At 41.5% G+C, this 21,590-nt stretch overlaps 2 protein-coding genes across 8 annotated transcripts in view; both read left to right on the top strand.

Moving 5' to 3' along the window:
* Positions 1-270: 270 nt before the first annotated feature.
* Positions 271-12,896, top strand: LOC101161955 (cyclic AMP-dependent transcription factor ATF-7). 4 transcript variants are annotated; one of them, XM_011494575.3, is made up of 13 exons: positions 271-422; positions 852-1,042; positions 1,603-1,664; positions 4,340-4,436; positions 4,537-4,664; positions 5,742-5,867; positions 5,952-6,109; positions 6,231-6,327; positions 6,418-6,537; positions 8,766-8,912; positions 10,307-10,495; positions 10,585-10,690; positions 10,817-12,896. In XM_011494575.3, exons 2-13 carry the CDS (start codon positions 988-990, stop codon positions 11,050-11,052), a joined length of 1,521 nt encoding a protein of 506 aa, XP_011492877.2. In that variant the 5' UTR covers positions 271-422; positions 852-987; the 3' UTR covers positions 11,053-12,896. The 4 variants fall into 4 exon arrangements, with proteins under 4 accessions (XP_011492877.2, XP_011492879.2, XP_011492880.2 ...); XM_011494577.3 differs by lacking the exon at positions 852-1,042 and adding an exon at positions 3,994-4,070 and having other exon boundaries at positions 272-422; XM_011494578.3 differs by lacking the exon at positions 852-1,042 and having other exon boundaries at positions 276-422.
* A 559-nt stretch (positions 12,897-13,455) lies between these two features.
* Positions 13,456-21,590, top strand: part of LOC101162194 (disco-interacting protein 2 homolog B-A) — a 57,793-nt gene continuing 49,658 nt past the window's right edge. For 2 of the 4 annotated variants that reach the window (XM_020701453.2, XM_020701452.2), the window contains exon 1: positions 13,456-14,110. In XM_020701453.2, coding sequence (XP_020557112.1) covers positions 14,026-14,110 — 85 coding nt within the window. In that variant the 5' untranslated portion in view covers positions 13,456-14,025. The remainder of the gene's footprint in view (positions 14,111-21,590) is intronic. The other 2 variants (XM_004086148.4, XM_011494574.3) reach the window with 1 other exon arrangement.

Raw genomic sequence — 21,590 nt, 5'->3', positions numbered from 1 at the left:
GGAGGGTCTGCATGATCCAGGGGGTGCACGTCCTGCCACATGACAGCTGTTCCACCACATCACAATCTCATCGAGGCGCGACAACTACACATCCGGAAACTGTCTTAAGCGATTATGTAACCGCGCCGGAACACTTTTTGTTTGGTTGTTAAGACATTTCTTAATACGTGGTTTATCCGGGTAGTTTAAAAGCGGCCAATTCGAGGGGGGGGAATTGTTGAAACTGTTAATAAATTAGATATACTGGGAATAAAATAGTAGGTTTTTGTCATGTTTGCGGTTACGTAATATACCTCGCCAAATCCCTGTTCTCGCGAGATTTGGTTGATGGAAGTGTCAGAGTGTCAACAACGGACAGGCAGCAGCTCAGTATTGGTGTCTTTAGCGGGGAGGTGGGTCGTGCGGAGGCAGTTTAAACGCTAGTGAGTTTTGAATTCTTTTCTTTCTTTTTTATTTATTTAAATGTGAATTTCGATTGGATAATAAGGGGCATTCGTCAATATTTATAAAGTATGTTTCACAACCCCATGACTACAGTTCAGAGCATTACATTAGCATTAGCCTGCTAATGTGTAACGCTAGGTGCTGCTGGTTTTGCGAACCTGTAGTGTAAATTCTCATGGTAAGTTAGTAGAGCTTCGTTTAGCAGTTAGCACGGATATTAAATTAAAGTAGTAAGTATGGGGCTATGAGATTACCAGCAACGATCGTTGTGATTGGCCACATTTGTGTTAAGTGTTAGTTTACTCTTTCGTTGTTAGTTCTAATATGACATGTCAAGTTTGGAGGAAAATCATGTGTTATGTGAAGTAATTGACATGTCAATTTGCGGCCCTTCCTTCTGTGTTTAGAGTGGAAGCTGGCTCGGGATGTGGCCATTGTAAATAATCTATCAGCCCTGGACAGTGCAGCTCCACTGATGGCAGCGTGCGTGTGGGCAGGGAACTAGCTTGCGCTGACATTCACTGCTGCTGTGGTCCAGTGGAAATGCTCCAACCAGGCCGGTGTTCGGCCTGTGTCCCTCCCCGTTCGCTGTTTGTTGGTGGGTCTGGTGCTGTGAACGGTCTTCTTTGAGGTTATTGTCCAATGTCAGTAGTTTCCTGTTTTGTAGCCATGAGTGCTACATTGCAGTAATAGCCTCGTTAAGACACAGCAGGTGAACAATAACATGTTTTAGTTTGCTCATTACTTTTGATTAGGCAGCACATGAACAATAGCAAATTAATCGTTTTCACGATATCAAGCAGTGCAATATGCATATTGGAAAGGTCGTTGAAATGATGAAGTATTTAACCGATCAAATAAATCCCTTTATCCATTTACTAATGGGATGGAGCCCTTAGTGTTGGATGCTCGCCTCCTATGCAGACGAGGGTCATTTGAAGTACAATTCAAGTTATGTTGACTCTTATTTAAATTAAACTGTTGCAGTGAAATGAAATTTTGGTTTCTGGTTGTTTTTCCATTTGTTCCTGTATTGCAAGTTATGTCGTCATAACTAATATCGCATATCGCCAGTTTTCCTCATATATTTGACTAGAAGTTTCCTGACAACTTCTAGTCAAATATATTTATTTTTCTGTTTCTCTCCCTGTTTTGCAGAACATCAGTCTGAGATGGGGGATGACCGGCCGTTTGTCTGCACTGCTCCTGGATGTGGGCAGGTGAGACTTCACATCAGGCACTTGCTATTTGCCATTTTTCTAATTATACATTCCATAAAGGCTGATGGTGATTCGCACGTATTTGCGAGCGACCAATCATGGAAATTCATCTTAGCAACTTGTAATACCTGCAGCCAAGATGCACATTGCTGCATTGCCCACACATAATTGAAGTTGGTCACATGTATTTAAAGTTAAAGCCCCATTAGCTGTCACGCACCTAGTAGGGTTGGGCGATGTCCCTTAAATTGGCCGTTGACGATGTTTGCTGTCAACCATCGGGATGGACGATGACATCGTCGGGGGGGGGGGGGGGGGGGTATTTTTACATTTTTCGTTCTTATATAACTGCTATTCGTTATTTTGCTTTTTTCATTTTATTTCCCAACTAATGACTAATCCGCGATGATCCAGTATAAACTGAGGGAAGTGACTTTAACAGAAAAAGTAACAAACAAAATAGAAAAGAAGTAGTCCGCTCCCGCACTTAATTAGTGAAGTGGACCGGCGGAGTGCGGACTTAAAGCTTTGTGTTTGATGGGAAGGGGGGGGGTGCTTTGTTACATGAGCGGTGTGTGTGGAATATTTAAGACTGCGATCCGTCCCGCAGCTCTAGGGGTACAAACAACCGAACTCAGAACCGGGTCTAAAAGTGTGTGTCTGAGCACAGCTCGGATCGTCAGCACACACAGCGGTTTGAGCTTCAAAGCAGAAATGTCGCTCAGTCCTTAGAAAACATTCAAACAATCACGTGGATTTGTGTTTCCAGTCGTGTCCCGACTAAATAAAGGCTGATGTTATTCTTACACGTTTACGTGCAGCCAGCATGCAGCGCCACCCAAAGCTAATGTTGTTAGCCCGTGTTAGCATACTGCTAATCCTGGCTACGTTCAGAAAAAAGCACTGACCACACGGATTAAAATTCAAATGATGAGCGAACAGGTGCTTCATAATAACCGTAACATTATTAAAAGCACGTTTAGAAGATCATCTCGTATTTTACCGAGCTGACATGTCAATATATATAGCCGCTCGGTGCTGTTATCGTTTTGTATTGAATTGTTACATTCAATAAAGTTTGGAAAAAAAGCTGCTCGGCGGAAGTTGTATCCCCCTCCGGTTTTCAAACTGCGCATGTGCGAATACTGCGCATGTGCGAATGATTTATTCCGACGGAAAGTGTGACCTTAGTGAACGTTTTTATATTCTGAAAACATTTTTCTGGGCCCATCTACACTGTTGGATTCTAATCCGACCATAGATCCCATCAAGATATTTTGTACATGTAACCGCGGCTTATGGTGTCGACGCGCAACGTGGCGGGGGCGTGGCATCACGATGGTGGTCTCTCCATCGGGATGTCAGTCACCCATCACGATGGACGATGATATCGTCCATCGGCACAACCCTAGCACCTAGGCGTATGAAATGTGTTCTCCGGAGTTGACCTTTCCCCTGGGGAAGTGGTGAGCTGAAGACACAGCCACCCTAACCGTAATCCTAACCGTAACCTTTCCTCTGAGTCCATGCGTCCAAGGAAAAAGGTCCGCACATATTCAGGAAATTACGTTGCGATTAGACACTTTCTTTCATAAATGGACCCCACAACCCTTTCCAAACGTTAGGGGGGTGGTGTGTGTGTGTGTGTGTGTGTGTGGGGGGGGGGGTCATTCAGCATTCAAATGACCACAGAACTGTATTTTTTTAAATGTGTAGTTGGTCATTTTTAATTCAAAATTCATAAACATGTCCTGAAGCTCGTCTTATGTCCGTTTCATAGCTACTGTTTTAGTATCGTCTCATGTTTACTGAGACACAGAGAACATCAGCAGCCTGTAACTTCACAGACAGACCACCTCAGAGACCACATGTCTTTTTCAGGTTAATCCGTATGGAGACGAACAACATAGTGAATCCAGAGGTACACTGCAAAAGCCTTTTAAGATTTGAAAAAGTAGCTAAAACAAAACTAACTGATCTACAAACCAGACAAAAATCATTTAAATAAAAAAAGAATGAACTATTCTCAGCAGATGCAATACTTTTATAGTTTATTGTCATATTTTTGCTAAATTATATTAAACCCTCCTTCCCCTCTTAAGTTCTCTTTACACTAAGCAGAGGATCAATTTTAATAAATGTACTTGTGCCATTTTTGAATCATAGGATGATTCGATGTGGCGACTCTGTAAGTGAGCAGCTGAAAGGCAAAGAAGATGCAGATGCATAGCATTTCTGATTTCTGACACAGTCAGACCTTCGCATTGTACGTCTCTGTTTTAAAGCAATATGTTTTACACGCTCTAATTTTCCACCTTCATCTTTCCAGAACAAGCAACGTTTTTCACAGGATCATGGCCATGTAGTTTGAAAAAACTGAAAAGCCAACTGATTCAGACAAACTCTGTAAGATCTTTCCCTTGTTGAATAACTTTTGTCACCGCCTCTTTGATTGGAGCATTGTTTTTTTTCTTGCACAGGCCTCGATCACTCACCTTAGAAGCCACTTGGCTTTGAATTTGCGCTTTTTTAAAGTGATATTTACTTAGTTCAGTCTACCAAAGTGAAGAAGCAAACCACAAGCTTTTGTTACTTCTTGCCATTGTGTTGGTGTGTAGGTATGCCTTTGTTCATTCTTAACCTGTGTGTCTTGTCGACTGTATGATGTCTTACAGAGGTTCACAAACGAAGACCACCTGTCAGTCCACAAACACAAGCATGAAATGACCTTAAAATTTGGCCCTGCCAGGACAGACTCTGTTATCATTGCAGGTATTTATTTGCCTGGTGCTTTTGTTTGACATTGATCAGAAAACCATGATTGCATAGCTCCATCTTTCTCTAATGTTTGTCACTCGTTTATTTCTGGCAGACCAGACGCCCACTCCCACTCGCTTCCTGAAAAACTGTGAGGAGGTTGGTTTGTTCAATGAGCTCGCCAGCTCCTTTGAACAGGAGTTTTGCAAATCACAAGACGATGAACAAAGGACTAAACACCCTGTAAGAACAAACCATGAACAGCACATTTATCACAGTGTTGGGTTGAAATGAAAAAAAAAAGGTTTTTGTTTTTGACATACTACATTCAAGGTGCACTTAATAGGTTCTGATTTTCTTACAAATTGACAGTGTTCCTTGTGTATGGTTGCTGACTTGGAGCAAATTTTCTGTGACTTTGATAAATTATAAAACTGCTCTGCTTGATGGATTGTTGGAGCATTATGGGTACTGTAGTCAGGAACCTCGTGGAGTGATTTGTACTGTGCTGTAGTCTAATGAATAGACTAAGTGAGAGTTTTGTTCTGTTACAGCTTAACAAAGTTGAGAGTTAAATAAAGTTTGACTTATCAGTTGTGTTGCTCTTTCTGCTCTTTGCAGAAAGAGCAACACAAAGAGCGTCTACCAGTTCCATCTTGAAGCCCGGCTCCTGGCCTATTTAAACATGTAGTTGGAGGGTTAGATAAGCTAAGTTTTCTCTAAGAGTTCTGGTACATCGCCTGTCCGTCCTGTGGAAACCCCTGAGGTTCCTCTTCCGCCCCCCCGAATCTGTTTTTTTTTTTTTTTAGGAATCTTTTCTTACCGAGAAGGTTGGTCTAAGGGCAGGGATGCCCAGTTTAGCTTAGTCTGTTTAGTTTACTTTAGCCATTATCTATTGTATTTTATAACTGATTTCATGTTTTGTACAATTCGTGAAGCCTGTTGAGACACCAATGTTGTAATATTGGGCAATATAAATATATTATAAATATGAAGAAAACTGAATTAAATTGAATTGAATTCAAAGACGGTTCATTGCAGATAAAAGACCAGAGCATGAATAACACACATTTTACTAGGAAATATACAGAACTTCCCATCAACCCCTCTGACCAATTGCCTGCCTCTTGGTCCCTCTAGGAATTCTGGGTAGTTTGGTCATACCACACTGTCTGGCTGTTTTCTTTTACGTATAAAGATGGACTAATTCAGTAATAATGCGCCTCATAATTCAGTGTGTTTATTGTCTGAAAAATGAGCTTTTGTTTTTCATAGACCCAGATGCTTTCATCTTCTGTTTTCTTTATTGTGATTTTAAAGGCTGCACTTTTGCAAACACCTTCTGAAGTCAAAGAGGAGGATGAGGGACCTTTACAAGTGGATTCCTCCCCCCCTGGAAGTCCAGATTCCTCATCCAGCATGTCTGAAAACAGCGGGGATTCAGGGGTAAGAGGGCAGACACGTTGTCATGGTTTGGTGGTTGGTTAAGTACCTTACCCTGCTAAAATGGACCCATTCATTCAACACCAGGAGATGATCACTAAGCCCTTGGCAAGTTCTGCTCCCACTCCAACCATCGTGCGTCCAGGATCTCTGCCCCTTCATTTGAGCAATGACGCTTTACATCCAACTCTACCATCCCCAACCTCAGTGATCACACAAGCTCCGCCCTCCAACAGACAGCTGGGGTAAATTCCACTCTCTCCCTGTTGTTTTCTTTTGGAACTGTTTTTTTAAATCTCTGAATATTCAAACAATGATTGGGAAAGTATTGTGTATGTAATGTTCTAACATCTGATGTTGTTGCAGATCCCCTACAAGTGCATATTCATTGATGAGACATCTTCCCAACGGGCAGACTGTCCCTCTATTACCCAGTCCTGTTCAGATGACATCAGTCATATCTGTAAGGAATTTTTTAATGTTTAAGGAAATAAATGGGACATTTCCCTCTTGTTTTTGTTCTCTCTTTCATGAAATGTGTTGCCATTTGCAGCTTGCAAGGCCAGTGAACACCGTGGCTAACATCCCTGGAATTCCAGGACCCCCTGTTAGAGGAATTAGCAGTGGGTCATCCTCCCCATCTGAATTTAGCCTCCATTCAGAGACAAAGATGGTGAGATTATTTACTATGATGTAAAGATTTTATTTGCTGCAGCCTCTGAAGGGCTTCAATGTATGTACGATGCCTTTTTGCATTTAGCCTATTTTATGGGCCTGTGGTTCTGATTATTACCTGGTTCTGTGGTTACTAATGTTGCCTGGGTCTATGGATCTGTGTGTTGGCTGGGGGTGTGGTTCCGAGTGTTGTTTAAGCATGTGGCTCTGACTGTTGCTTTGTTGCAGTTGTGCGCCTTCAAGGCCTTCTGTGAAGGCCTAAATAAATATCTGAATCGTGTGTTAATTATGTTTTGTCCATGTATACTCATTAAATCATTCCACATGGTCTGTCCTTTTCCTTTTATTGTCTTTATGATGGTTATGCTGCTTCCAGACAGACATGTATTTTCACATTGGAGCATTTAACCAATCGTATTTCAGCTGTCCTTTGTTGCCAGGCAGGATAAGGGCCTTCACCATGAGTTGTGAGGGTCCTGTGATGCAAAATCAATGTCGGACATTCATTTCCTTCAACGAATCAGATATTAAGTTGGTGTCAGCAGGGCCTTCTAGCAGGCTAAGGCAGCGTCACATTCTTCTGATTGGACAGAAGTTTCAGGAAGTCAAATGCAGCCTTGTCCAGTTTGACACAGAAACACGGAACACTTTGTGATCAGTTAAAAACAGACTGACTGTAATGTATCCATGGAGGATCTAGCAGGAAAATCTCCCACTGATCTCCTCGACTTCCTTCATCAGAAAAACCTGAGTGAATCATGAAGCAGCCGTACAGATTTGTGTGTTTGGCACGGACCAGCTGATCAGATTTTTTATGAGTGAAATTATAAATATAATAATAAATAATTATAAATAATATTCCAAATTTTTTAATGTTTTTTGCTGGCTGTAGTTGCATAAAGAGATTTGTTTACTGTTTTGTTTATTCACTTTATATATAGAGGCATTTATTGTGGCTACAGGAATTTTCAATATGCAATGCAAAGCTAATTTATGCATCGTAAAATTAATGAGGTTAATGAAGGGTTGAGTGATTCAGATCCAACATGACTGAAGGCCCAGGTGTGTAATGTACGGTCTGCCACTGCTTTGTTGTATGGTTTTGAATGTTTCTATGGTCTATAGTTTGGATTGTTTGGGTCTGTGTTTGTGATTGTTGTTTGGGTCTGTGGATCTGATTGTTGTTTGGGTCTGTGGATCTGATTTTTGGTTGGGTCTGTTGATCTGATTGTTGTTTGGTTCTTTGGTCGTGAATGCTGTTTGGGTTTGTGGATCTGATAGTTGGTTGGGTTTACTGCTTTGATTGTTTTTTGGGCCTGTGGTTCTGATTGTTGTTTGGGTCTGTGGCTTTGATTGTTGTTTGGGCCTGTGTTTCTGATTGTTGTTTGGGTCTGTGGTTCTGATTGTTGTTTGGGTCTATGGCTTTGATTGTTGTTTGGGCCTGTGTTTCTGATTGTTGTTTGGGCCTGTGTTTCTGATTGTTGTTTGGGCCTGTGTTTCTGATTGTTGTTTGGGTCTGTGGTTCTGATTGTTGTTTGGGTCTATGGCTTTGATTGTTGTTTGGGCCTGTGTTTCTGATTGTTGTTTGGGCCTGTGTTTCTGATTGTTGGTTGGGTCTGTGGATCTGATTGTTGTTTGGGTCTATGGCTTTGATTGTTTTTTGGGTCTGTGGTTCTGATTGTTGTTTGGGTCTATGGCTTTGATTGTTTTTTGGGACTGTGGTTCTGATTGTTGTTTGGGTCTGTGGCTTTGATTGTTGTTTGGGTCTGTGGTTCTGATTGTTGTTTGGGTCTGTGGCTTTGATTGTTTTTTGGGACTGTGGTTCTGATTGTTGTTTGGGTCTGTGGCTTTGATTGTTGTTTGGGCCTGTGTTTCTGATTGTTGTTTGGGTCTGTGGTTCTGATTGTTGTATGGGTCTGTGGCTTTGATTGTTTTTTGGGACTGTGGTTCTGATTGTTTTTTGGGACTGTGGTTCTGATTGTTGTTTGGGTCTGTGGCTTTGATTGTTGTTTGGGTCTGTGGCTTTGATTGTTGTTTGGGCCTGTGTTTCTGACTGTTGTTTGGGTCTGTGGTTCTGATTGTTGTTTGGGTCTGTGGTTCTGATTGTTGTTTGGGTCTATGGCTTTGATTGTTGTTTGGGTCTGTGTTTCTGATTGTTGTTTGGGCCTGTGTTTCTGATTGTTGTTTGGGTCTATGGCTTTGATTGTTTTTTGGGTGTGTTGGTAGCGCCTGAAGGCAGCTCTGTCTCAAGGCCCATCGGCACCAGACGGAGCGGGTATTGGATCAGGATCCATTCCCGCTGTACCCCAGCGACAGGAAGAGAGCCAGCAGCCCACACCGAATTCTGACGCACCGTCGCCCGCTCAACCACAGGTACAGTAATGTATGCGATCCCTTCCATTTGCATATCTATAGGAAGGAGGAGACCTTGATTAATAACAAACATTGGGCGTATTATTCATCATTCATCAAAAAGTTTAAGTGTTGGATTTTTGATAAAATAATTTCACTGCTTCTGAAAAAGTCTGGTTCTCCCTCATTTCAGACATGCTCCAGGTTTAGGATTCTTGGCCTCAACAGAAAGTCTGCAATAGGAATCACACATTGTTGTTACCAAATGTTGTATACTTTTACTAATGCAAACCTATTTCCCAAGTCTCCCTTGAAAAAAAGATCTGATCTTAAAGGGACGTCCTGGTAAAATAAAGGTTAAAAACATTCTGTATTACACATCTCATTGGTGAAAACTCCTGTAGAAATAACACATGTTGACACCGTTGGATGTGAAATCTCATTTTTAGGAAGCTACAAATAAATAAATAAAACATTTTAACTGGAGTTTCTCAGGCAACAAAATAAATACCAAAGACATATTTACAGTTAGAGGCTTTTATTTCACTCTTTAAAACAAATTATTTCTGTGCTTTCTCTTAAACTTCGTGGGGCCATGTAAATGTAAGTTGAGAAGAAATGCAGTTTAGATGTGTTATTCTACATGTAAATGCAGCAGGTGCTGCTGCCAATGCTGAACCATTGATTATTAACCTGTTATACATGGGCGCTTTGGTTTTTATATCCACCTCTTAAAAGTAGTTCAGCCAAACACAAAGCTGCAGCAGAGTGTCTTTATAATTTGTGTCATCTGCCAAAACGCTCTGTTAAAAATGAAGACATTGTAAGTCTGCGCTGTGGTGCAGTGGTTGGCCGGGTGACTCCGAACGAGACTAAATGGGTTTAGAAGATGGATGGATGGATGGATGGAAACTGTGATGCGCTCTGATCTTTTTCAGGGCATGGATCGGTTTCATGTCAGACAATATTTTCACAGACCGGCCTGTACGAGGCTAAGACGGCTTCGAGTTTATCCCATTTACGATATCTGCAGCTGCTTTAAACTTTATTTTTACACTAGATTACCTTTAGGGACCATCAGAATGTGGTCTGAATTTTCTTTGACCCACAACTGTCAACGGGGAAGCTAAAAAATCGGATCATTTTCAACTTCGTCCGACTTTTACGGTGTTGAAACATGGAATTCAATGATAACTCAGGTATCCCCTCATGACAAATGAGTCCAGAGAATGATGCCTAATCGAACATTGAAGGGGTTGGTTGAGAGTTCAGAGCAGCAGCAAACCACAGCAGGACACAATGAACTGCATTTAGGAGAAACATTACAGCTTCATTTCCTCCTGTTGTTTCTCACATCATTTATTTCTCATTATTGACATCATCATGGCAAATTTGACCCCCTCCTCATTCTTCAGGTGTCCCCTGCTCAGCCAACAGGGGGCCGGCGGCGGCGTGCAGCGGAGATGGACCCTGATGAGAGGAGGCAGCGTTTTTTGGAAAGAAACCGGGCGGCTGCGTCTCGCTGCAGACAGAAGCGGAAGCTGTGGGTTAACTCTTTGGAAAAAAAGGCAGAAGATCTCGCTAATATGAATGTTTCTTTGACTGTAAGTTTCCTCACAGTAAAGCCTTTCCACAAACCTTTAGTTTTAGGACTGAGGGTCATTTGTTTGTTGTGCGTTTACTGTGATGTTAGAGTGAAGTAACCCTGCTGAGGAACGAGGTGGCTCAGCTGAAGCAGCTCCTTCTAGCTCACAAAGACTGCCCCGTCACCGTCATGCAGAAGAAGGCAGCAATGTTGGGTAAGCTTTCTGTACCTTATGTGAATCACCTCATGTGTAAGGATTCACCCTCCACCACCTCCATCTAATGTTCTACTTTTACTGGCTCACCTCTCTAAGGGTGAATCTTGCTTTCTCTGCCTGTAGCTGCAGGAGGGGAGGAGCATCATGGGGGGATTTCCACAGAACCCGTGGGTTCAGCGGCTGGAGTTATCCAGCACGGCCCGTCACCGCCAGCCTCCGCTTCAAGCCCAAGGGCCACCATCAACGGGCTGAACGTCCGCGCCGCCGAAGCGGTGGCCATGTCCGTCCTCGCCGGCATGGGGTCGGGCCAAGCTGGAGGGGTTGTCATGGCAACGCAGTCACAGCAGTCCCCAAGATGATGTGCGATGGGAGGCGGCCAAAGTGAACTGAGGATGCATTTGGAGGCCGGATTGTCGCCGAGCGTTTTGTGAAGTGGGACCCGCCCTCAGCCTGCTCACCTAATGAGCCCCCCCCCCATAGCTTCTGATAATCTGACAGGTGTGGCTCAGGTGCCTCCATCGACCCGTCAGTGGGCTACCCTCACTCTGCATCTGTAAATATGAAGAACACTCACTCTGCGGGTTTCAGGGTCATTTCTATCTTCAGTTTTGCTCGTTGAAAACTCTAAAGGAAAAATAGAACTAAGCAGAACCCTTATCAGCTAGGGCTGGGCGGTATACTGACTTTCAAAAATAATGTTCATAGGGATGCAGCAAAGCTTTTTTCATTCCTTCTTCTTTTTTTTTTTAACCCTTACCCACTCTTAGCTGCTCAGAAAAACTGTGGTTCTATTTGCAACAATTCAGTGGTGAACAGACAAAGCAGCATCTGTAAAATTAGCATATCGTGTTTAGCAAACAATAATAATGCGTCGTTTGAAGTCAATGATATACTCTTTGTGCTGTTTAACACACATGAAAAGTAAAACATGGAGTTATTTAGGAATTTAAGTTAAAAAAAAGAGTTTCCATAGAAAGACATGTTAGCTGCTGACACTGGTTGTCATGGAAACATGTCAGGCTCTGTCCTCTAAGTAAAACTGAGAAATACTTTGATTCAAAGTCCATCACCTCGTCCTATCTGAGAACAGATGTAGAAACGCTTTTTGCCCACATGGCCCCGCCCTCCAGTCATCATCCTCCATTGTTCTTGCCTCTTTCAGTTGCAGTTTGCTCTTCAGGCTGACTGTTTGACTGTGATGCATCGAATTAGACGAGCGCTGACGTTAGGGGGCTCCGTGTGGATGTGTGCGTACTTTCCAAACAGTCTAGCATTATACCAATGTTCTTTGAGTAATTTCTTTTGTAAATGCACTCGGTGAGAAGTCGGCTCTGTTTGTAACACACCAGATTGTGAACACTGTTTACCCTGTAATTGTGTGCCTGACCTTTTTAACATTTTTACCTTCTATTTTAAAACCAATAACCATACTGTGTTTTGTGTAAATCCTGTTGACTGCACGGGTCAAGGCTGAAGAAACACTTTTTGTTTTTTTTTAGTAATTATTTTACTTCCTCATTTTGTATTTGCTCTGTACTGTTGCATCAAATTTCTGAAAGAACAATATTCCTATTTAAGGAGCTTCTCCAAACAGGCTTGAATGGTTCTTCAAAGGCTCTCAAATTGGTAATCAATCATGTTTTTGATCTGTAACCCAACAGACATTTCAAATGAAGAAAGAGTAGTGCAATATATTCTTCTTGTAAGCCTGTAGAGTGCAGCTGCTGGGAGGGGTTTGGTCAGTTGTAGCAGAAAGCTATTCATGTGGGGCGACCAAAGGAAATGTGAAGACTCGTGTTGATTGTATGGGAATGTTTATGGATGCGTAAATGTGGAGACTTACAGATGTATTCCAAGCTGTCTTATATCATGAAGTAGACTCAGTACGAATGCAAGGTGCTTCTTTTGTCATTTAATTTTTCAAATGCAGTTTATTTTATACAGAATTGTACTTCCCATACTGTTTTCCATCGTCATGTTTTTATTTTTTTATGTTTTATTTTTTTCTGTGGGAATGTTATGCTTTTAAATTTTGCATCATTATTGCTCTGAACTAAAAAGAAAAAAACATAATGTTGGGATCTGTGTGTTAGGGGTTTAGTTCAGCGCTCAGGTGTCCAAATGGAAAACCTTACCTGTGTAAAGTCTCAACTAATGAATATAACGACTCGGGAAAACAACACAATAAATTAATATAAGAGTATTTTTGCCTGTTTTTTCTGTTCTCAATCATCTTTTGATCTATTTTCAAAGCGTTCCCAGTGGTCTTAACTATGATTCTGCAGTTTTTGGCCTGAATCCAAAAGAATCTGTGTTTTCTAGGACATGGTTTCAGCACAGCGGCAGGAGTTCATTGGAAATTCACCTCTGAGTTGTTGGTGGGACCATTGGCCCAGAACAACCCCACCTCCACTTTCCATCACAGGCTCACCTGCAAGCTTACAGCCCCTCACACCCCCAACCTAGCATTAGGGGTGCAACGAAAACAGTGAGCAATATCAGAGATATCCATCCGTCCAGTTCAGATCCAGATTCCAGCTCAGACGAGGAAAACAAAGACGTTCATGGATCCGTTTGTCTATTAGTGGATGCATCAGAATGGAGCAGAGCTGGACCTTATGACCCGCCCACAATAGTTTCAACATCACATGTACGCTCTTTTTCAAACATCATTTTTTTCGTCTGTTCCTGATTCATAACGATTTGAATAAAGAAATACTCAGAAATGCATTTTTACTCTTAGATTTCTTTATATATGTCCTCCATCATAGGAAAAATGTTTAAAACCCAGTTTTCCTCTTACTAGTTTTAATGATTTGTGGTTCCACATTTCACAATTCTTCTGGCAGACTTGGATGTACATACGATTTTTTTGAGAGTTCTAGAGTTTTTTCGACTGTATGGTTATTTTATAATTATTTTATTTATTTTTCCTCTTTTCTTCCCTGTATATTTTGTGTGTGTTTGTCTTTATCCCCCTATTTCCGTGGTGCTGCTACTAAAACTAAATTTCCCTTCTGGGATTAATAAAGTTGATCTTGAATCTTGAATTTTATCTACCACTTTTAAAAAGCGAACAGCAGAGGGCGCTGTCACACTGTTGTCTTCTTTCATCGTGTCAACGCAATTACCGTCAGTCTGGTCACGTGACACACTCCTTTGGCAAGTTGTTCCCATCTTCCACAGTCATGGCGGTGTCGAGGAGTCCCGCAGATGGAGTAAACAGCGCGTCATAATTCTCCTTTCGGTCGCTTTTCCACGCAGGACCTGTTGTTTCTGCTGCCCACGGGAACGTCACGGACACCCGGCTGCAGGCTGCTGCGCTTCCAACCATGGCCGACCGCGGCGTTGATCTGTCGGCTCTGCCTAAAGAGGTCAGGGACCAGCTGGCGGAGTTGGATCTGGAGCTGTCGGAAGGTAGGAGGACGGCGTCGTCGATGCATCAGATCAGCCGGAGCTGCTGCGCAAAGGCGCAGATGATCCTCGCGCGCAGGCAGCTGCAGCCTCCCGCTGCAGCTGCAGAGCATCGTAGCTGCTGCAGTGGATCAGGTCACGAACACAGGAAAAGTCTCTTTAATGTCCATGTCAGCTGCCGTCGTTGCTTTGAAGTCCCGCGGGCATCAAAGCCTGCTGTAAAACACGCACAGCTTTCTCGCTTGACGCGCTTTGCTTTTCAATCAGCTGCGCTGATATTAGTGATCAGGCAGTCTCCTATTGAGGAATGTGGGTCAACCCTGTCATCGTGGAGGGCCTGAGAATGCAGCAGCCCCCCCAGTGGTGCACGAGGCCCTTGACATCCAGCATGCAGCTTTCATGCAGGGATTCTGCTGTCAAGGACTTACTAAAGATGGAGAAGGGGTTTTCTTTGACTCCCCTTTGCATTGCCGATCACTGAGCTGTCCTCAGGTGGCCTCAGAGGTGAATGAGTGATAATGGCATGTTTCTCATGGAGCCTAAATGCACCACAGCCGCTCTGTCCTGAACTGAAATGATGAAGGAGACTCGCAGGATGTGTTGAGGAGCTGGCAGTTTTCCTCTCACAGTGGCCAAAACTAAATGCAGTCATTTTTATGCAGTACATCTCAGTTCAAATCATTGCTTATTAAAATGAATAAACAAATAACTTCACAAAAAATGGCTTTCAATAAGAAACACAGAAAGTGTCTTGAATCCTATTTACCTGAAAAGAAATGTCATTTTTTTCTCCAGTTTAACCCTTATTAGTGTTTGAACTCACAGTTTGTAATCCCATCAGCTGTTCACAATAATGAAGGAATGGCACGACCCCCCCCCCCCCCCCAGTAGGTATAGCTTTTAGCTAAATTAAATTGTTTAGAAAGTTTTCAGCTTTGACATTGTTTGATTTGACACAAACACAACAGGAGTTATAACATTTAATTGTGACACCCCTTGGAACAAATCCGTGGAACTCCTCCTGTTTTTTTTTAGGCAAATCTCACATAAATTTCACGTAAAGACCACAACTTTCTCACTTTTTCCACGTACATTCACATATGACCAACCTTCATATGTGTGAAATGTACGTAGTTGCTCTGCCACACGACCTGTAATATGTCCCCCTCCTAGAAGAAAAGAGGAAAAAGAGGCTCTGGAGCAGAATACGTTCCAGTTTCATTTCATTAGACGGCTTTCTGCCAAAGTGATATGAAAATATTAGAGATTCAAGAAAACAGTTTCAACGATTGTCAGGTTTTTGCAGCTTTTCCATTTATTGCAAAATTCTCAAACTTGTGAGAGTGAGAGACAGACAGATGTGTTGCAGCTCTTGTGTTGCGGTCAGATGCTCTGTGGCGTCGTGGAGCTTCCTCTGACAAACGCCGTGTACATCCCTCAGTCAGCCGTCATTCTCACCTGTGACAGTTACTGAGTTGTAAGAGACACCCCCTCTTCTGCTCTGACCCCAGCCCCGTCAGGTGTAACTTTAGATTCAAAGGGATGAAAAGGTTGTGCTGTGCAGATGCCCTCAGTCAGCGTTCAGAGTCCTCTGCGTGATGAAGGACCCTGACCGTCTGCTGAACGTACCCTCAGCCCGGACATGGCCAGCAGCAGCTGGACTCCCACAGAGTCACACATTTCCCAAGGATATCTGTTACATGAGAGCAGCCACCGTCCCTCCCTCACTAAGCAACACTGTTGTCCTCCCCTGGCAGCTCAGTAAAAACGGTTGCCTCAGCCTTTGTTTTCCTTCCTACACTGAATCAGCAGGGACCGCATCAGGCTGCAGTCTGGATGGAAATGCAGCACATATACAGTACTGAGCGACTCCATGTGCCGCCACTTCCACGACTGCAACCAGACGAGGAAAAGCTTTGGAGGCTCTGGCTGACTGATCATCAAACCTCCACTTTTGGTTGCTGTGCCAGAGCATTGGCCTGTCTTCATATCTGTTTTGTGCTCCACAGAAAGGCCAATTAAGGCATTTCAGTTCAGAATATCTGCATTTCAATCACATGGTTTGGCTGGAGTTCTCCTGTGTGTGTAGAAGGACATTTCTGAGAGTAAAGAATGATTGGAAACAGACATTTAGAAGATGAGAACAAACTAAGCAAGAATGAGAAAATAAAGAGTTTAGTAAAATATTGATGGTTCAGACGGGGAGAGTTTGGGTCAAATTATAATTTTATACTCAATCTGCACTAAACACAATCTTATACTTCTTTTTTAATAGGGTGAGATTATATAAATTGCTTCTTCCAACGTCCTTTCAAACAACTATTCAGTTTAGTTTTTTTTATTTAGCTCAAAATCACAACAACAGTCGTCTCGATGGGCTTCTTACCGATAATTGCAAAGTAAACATAAAATCACTAATGCCAATCATCATACTTAATGGATTCTGTGTTTAGGAGCTGCACAGTGGTGTAGTGGCTAGCACTCTCACCTCACAGCATGATGCCCTGGTTCAAATCCCAGCTGGGACCTTTCTGTGTGCAGTTTGCATGTTCTCCTCGTGCATGTGTGGGTTTTCTCTGGGGACTCCGGCTTCCGTCCAAAAACATCCTTCATAGGTTAACTGGTGTCTGTAAATAGGTGTGGATGTGTTTGTGACTGTGTAGGCCGGGAACAGGCTGGGGACCTGTTCAGGGTGAACCCCTCCCTCACCCAACAGTAGCTAGGATAGGCTCCAGCAGCCCGATAACCCCAAAGGGGACTCATGGGGTCATAAAATGGATGAATGGATTCAATGCGTCATGTGTGTGTAGATGCAAATATGTCCATCAATAATTAAGAATAATTATGATGTCATATAGATGGCATTCTTTCCTCTTTTTTTTTCTTTTTCTGATAAATTTATGAAGTAATATCTTAAATAGATTTGGTATATCTATGTACATTTATTTTTAGTCTTGCTTTTATTGCTGAAATTTCAATCAATCAACTTTTGTTGCTAAATTATCTAAAGAAAATATAAAGCAATGGAAGTGCAGAATATTCCTTAGCTTAAAAGCTAAAAAAAGTTCCAAGTATGGTTTAAAGGACCTATATCATGCTTTTCTTAAGCCTTTTATACTAAACTATACCCATATACTGTATATAATAATATATTACCATCATATGTGATAATATCATATTATTATCACTAGTTTCTGTGGGGGGCTGGTGAGTAGAGAGCAGGTTTTTAGAGGAATTGCTCAGAAATGTGTGAATGGATCAAAATATCACTTTGAGGTTGTTTTTTTTATTAGGAATTACCATTATAATACACTTAAAAGCTCAAAGTTTTTTAGTTCCTAAAAAACACATAAAAAAATTCCTTTTGATTTTGAGGATCCAGTGGAAAGCCAGCAGGGTTTTGTATCGACTACAATGTTATAATAATAATAACTGATACTTTGTTTATCCTACAATGGGGAAATTCTTCTCAGCATTTTGACCCATCCCCTGGGGGGAGCAGTGAGCTGCATACAGGCCGCGCTCGGGGGGGCAACAGCTGGCTGGGGAGAGCAGGGATCGATCCGCCAACCCTTCAGTTGTTGGACGACCTACTCTACCGCCTGAGCTAAACTGCCGCCAATATCATATTTTAACATTAAATTGCTTATAGAAAGTGGAGTGAAAGCGAAGAATGATGTAATTTTCCTCTGGAAAAACAAACAGGCTGAGATTAAATTCAACATAGCAAAAATTAATAAATAAATAAAACCTTATCCAGAACATTTGAATCGGTTAGTTCAAAAGGGGCCCAAGCCCACAATTTTTCAAAATAGAGATATTACATGTTCTATGGTCTTCAAGGGAAAAGCTATCTGATTATGTGCAAAAAAGTCCAAAGTCCGTTGTAATGTATTGACTATGCTTGACGTTTAACCCTTGTGCTATCTTAGATGACCCCCCCTTCCATTGACGTGTTCTCCCTACCATGACAAAGGTGGAAAGATTTCATGTAATCCATGGACACCAGTGAAGATCACAAATCATTGAAGAAAAAAGGTTCAGAGCACTGTCTAGTGGGTCTAGATGACCCAACTCCCAATGTTAAAGTGACTAGGATAGCACAAGGGTTTCACTGCACTAAGTGCAAAATTCCTGGACTTGGGCGTCTCTTGCATGGGTTTAGCTGTATCCCATCATCCACCTCAGCATAACATAAACACCCACCTGAGCACAGGTGTCAGCTCACCTTTGCACAAATAGTACGTGTGACAGAATGAAATAATTTACATATGTTTGTTTGTTTGTATGCATATGTGCGTGTGAACTGTGGTTGTGTACACGTTGACATGTACATTAACAGCACCTCAGCTTAAAGAGCTGCTGTTTTAATAGTATTTACATCCTGATCCTGTCATTTCTAAAGGTCCTCCCACTCTGCCGTGCTCAGTTGCCACCCTTCCAAAGTCTATTCCGCCTCTCGTGGTCCTCATATAAAACGTTCCAGCCACTGCTTTGAGGACTTCCGTCATTGCTGTCATTAAAATGTATGATTGAGCCAAAACACAGACGGGAGTAGACGGAGGGGCCAGAATTTGTGATACATTTTTGGGGGAAATTGTTGGGGCTAAGTTGTAAATTTCCATCCCCTTGTTAGTCTGGTTCAGGTTCCTGATGCGTGGTCTACATGTGAACGAACCAGAACATCAATAGTTCTACAGAATGGAATGGGGTTTTGCTCTGACAGACGCAGTGATGGGAGTTCAGTCAGTGCTGTGAGGATGTGGATCTGGGTTGGAAAAAACAGATGTGAACATTCTGCTAAATGTTTTCATTGTGTCTGTTTTTATCAAGTAGAATCTTCTCAGTACAAGTAATAATAATAATTATTATTATTATTTTAATAATGGCTTCAAGTAATAATAATAAGTATAAGTACTTTTAGAGGCGTGCAATTACTAGTCATCTAAAAATTACTTCTATATGTCAGATAGTATATTTCCCTAGTTATTATGGGTGAATTGTATCCATGCTATCTTTAAATCAATAGTAATGTTTACAATTTGTTAAACACAAAACAAAAAAAACTTGTTAAATCTACATAAATACTTTGAATTTCTGTACAAACATTAACAACTAAACAGGGTCACCAACAAATGAAATCAGAGTATGGCCTAAAGATTTATTAACATGAATATAATATATGTTTACCTACAAAAACTCATTTCTGTATAAGATCACAGTTGTTTTTATGCTTTTTTTTAGGATGGGACAATCTGCATGTGTATCATGTCTAATAGAAAAACATAACTAAAGTTAAAAGAATAAAATAAAAGACATTTTGGACTGTGGGAGAATTAAGAATGAATAACTTTTGTTGAGTTTTTACACTGCAAAGGTATTTTTTACACAAAAAAGTGGGATAAAATTCAGTATGATTAATTCAAATTGAATATCATTTATCTAGTTTTAGGTATTTTTACTAAAACAAAATTCCTCAAATGAATTAGGAGCAAATATGTCCATCGATGCTTTTGGGTAAACTGTAGTGTGTTCAGGTTTAACAGTGTCTGCATTATGGTGTTAAACCAGTGATGACAGTAACTCAGTGACAGAACTTCTGTTTGGGTCAACAGAATTACACCTGAATGTGCTAAACCTGTTTTGGTTTTCACTGCAGATTCATCGTTTCTGAACATGTTTGAGACCTTCACCTTTACTGCCTTTGAAGATTTTAGTTTTTTTTAATGATCCCTCCATCCTCTGGTTTCCTTTTAGGATTCCCCTGAACAGCCCAACAGCATCAGCTTAAACTGCCTTTGACAGTTTTCTGGTTCTGTTATTTCATCTTATGGTTCTTCTTTGTTTAGAGATCTATGCACAGTGGAGGAAACAACATGGCCTATGGACAAACCCAGGCTTCAAATCTCCACTTTTCTGGTCAAAACTTTCTTTCACAAGATGAAAAAAGGAACTAAGACTGAAACAAACATTATTAACAGCTATAATCAGGATCCGATCTAAAACAGTGATGCCAAATCAATAACATCCTCAAATAACCAGCATGTTTGGAAAACAGTTGAAAATAATAAAAGAAATAAAATAGTCAAAGCTTTTGATGCACTATGTAAAGTCTGCTCTGCATGGCGCAATGGTGCAGAGGGTGACCCTGTCATGAGGGGGGGGGGGGGCTTCATTCATCAGTAAGGACTAGAACACTTTACATAAAGTAGAGTTGTTTGCGTTATTGTGTTGAAATGTTGTTTCAGTCATATTTATTGCTTTTTTGCAGACCTAACGTGGATCCTAATCATTTTAAAATAACAAACAAAAAACTTGAAATCTTCATTTGCCGCCACACTTGGTGAGAATTTTAGGATCCAGATTTTCTGGACTTTTGTTCTAAAGTCTCTACACTATGTCTGGGTGCAAGGCCTTTTATGATGTTGCTTTATAAACTACTGTATTCATGACAAATGGTTACATCAGCTCCTTTAATTTTATTGGAGTTTGAATTAGTGTAGATTTAGGGAGTTTTTTTCAACGTTAGGTGGTCAAGCCAGGATAACCCAAGCCGCTGTCGCGTCTAGGAATGACAGAGTAAATTCTGTTTAGCTCCTTCATGTTAAGTCCCTCATTAACAAAATTACACCAAATATAAGATGTTTGAGACCCAGCACTGAGCTGATCCTCCTCTTTGGGTAAATGTAATCAAATGTAATCAAGTTTAATTTATTTTAGGTCAATTTTCATCGAATTAAACTAATCAAAGGAAGAAGTCTCGTCACACAAAGCTGTCAGAGGTTGAAATTTGTTTACAATTTTAAAATGATCAGCAAAGAGCTGATCTTCTGCACAGTTGTGGAAAAGCTCTGGGATTGGAAGAAGGTTGAAGTAAGACGGCGAGAAGTTTGACGTCTGGAGTACAGTTCCTGCCTGTCAACAGCTGTCGACAGGCAGCAGCGAGGGATGTTTCTGAGGTATCGTGTTGTTTGCCTGTCACTAACAACACTTCCCATGTGACACAACCATACAGATGCAAAAAGTCTCATTTAAATGGTATTGTACTAAATAAAATGTTACACAATTACAAAAGATACATTCATCTTTGAATATAAACTATTTTAGTTTGACTTACAGACCTTTAGCCGTTAAAAAGCTAAAAATGGTTTCCATCCCATTTGGTAATTTCATCTTTCAATTCCAGACGGGGAATGGGACTTTGGAGCTTCAGGTCCATTGAAACATTCACCTGCAACAAAGGATCAAATAAAAGGCGGTGTAGTGGTTAGCGCTTTTGCCTCACAGCGAGAAGGCTGGAGTCCCTTTCTGTGTGGAGTTTGCATGTTGTGCATTTCTCCGGTTTCCTCCCACAGTCCAAAAACCTGCTTCACGGGGTACTTGGTGACTCTAAAGTGTCCTCAAGGTGTAGTTGTGATTGTGTTGCCCCATTGTGGACTGGAGAGCTGTCCAGCACAAATCCCACCTTCACCTCACAGTAGAT

Source organism: Oryzias latipes, chromosome 5, assembly GCF_002234675.1.
Source record: "Oryzias latipes chromosome 5, ASM223467v1".
In the NCBI taxonomy this organism is placed as follows: Eukaryota; Metazoa; Chordata; class Actinopteri; order Beloniformes; family Adrianichthyidae; genus Oryzias; species Oryzias latipes.
Note: the sequence above shows the minus strand (reverse complement) of the source record. Positions and strands in the feature narration are given on the sequence as shown.

What these genes read in the sequence shown, in the direction of transcription:
- LOC101161955 (XM_011494575.3), top strand. Translation starts at nt 988, where the DNA reads ATGCTCCAACCAGGCCGGTGTTCGGCCTGTGTCCCTCCCCGTTCGCTG. An exon ending in TCCCCGTTCGCTGTTTGTTG is followed by an intron (nt 1,043 to 1,602) that starts GTGGGTCTGGTG and finishes CCTGTTTTGCAG; the next exon opens with AACATCAGTCTGAGATGGGG. An exon ending in CGTCGCCCGCTCAACCACAG is followed by an intron (nt 8,913 to 10,306) that starts GTACAGTAATGT and finishes CTCATTCTTCAG; the next exon opens with GTGTCCCCTGCTCAGCCAAC.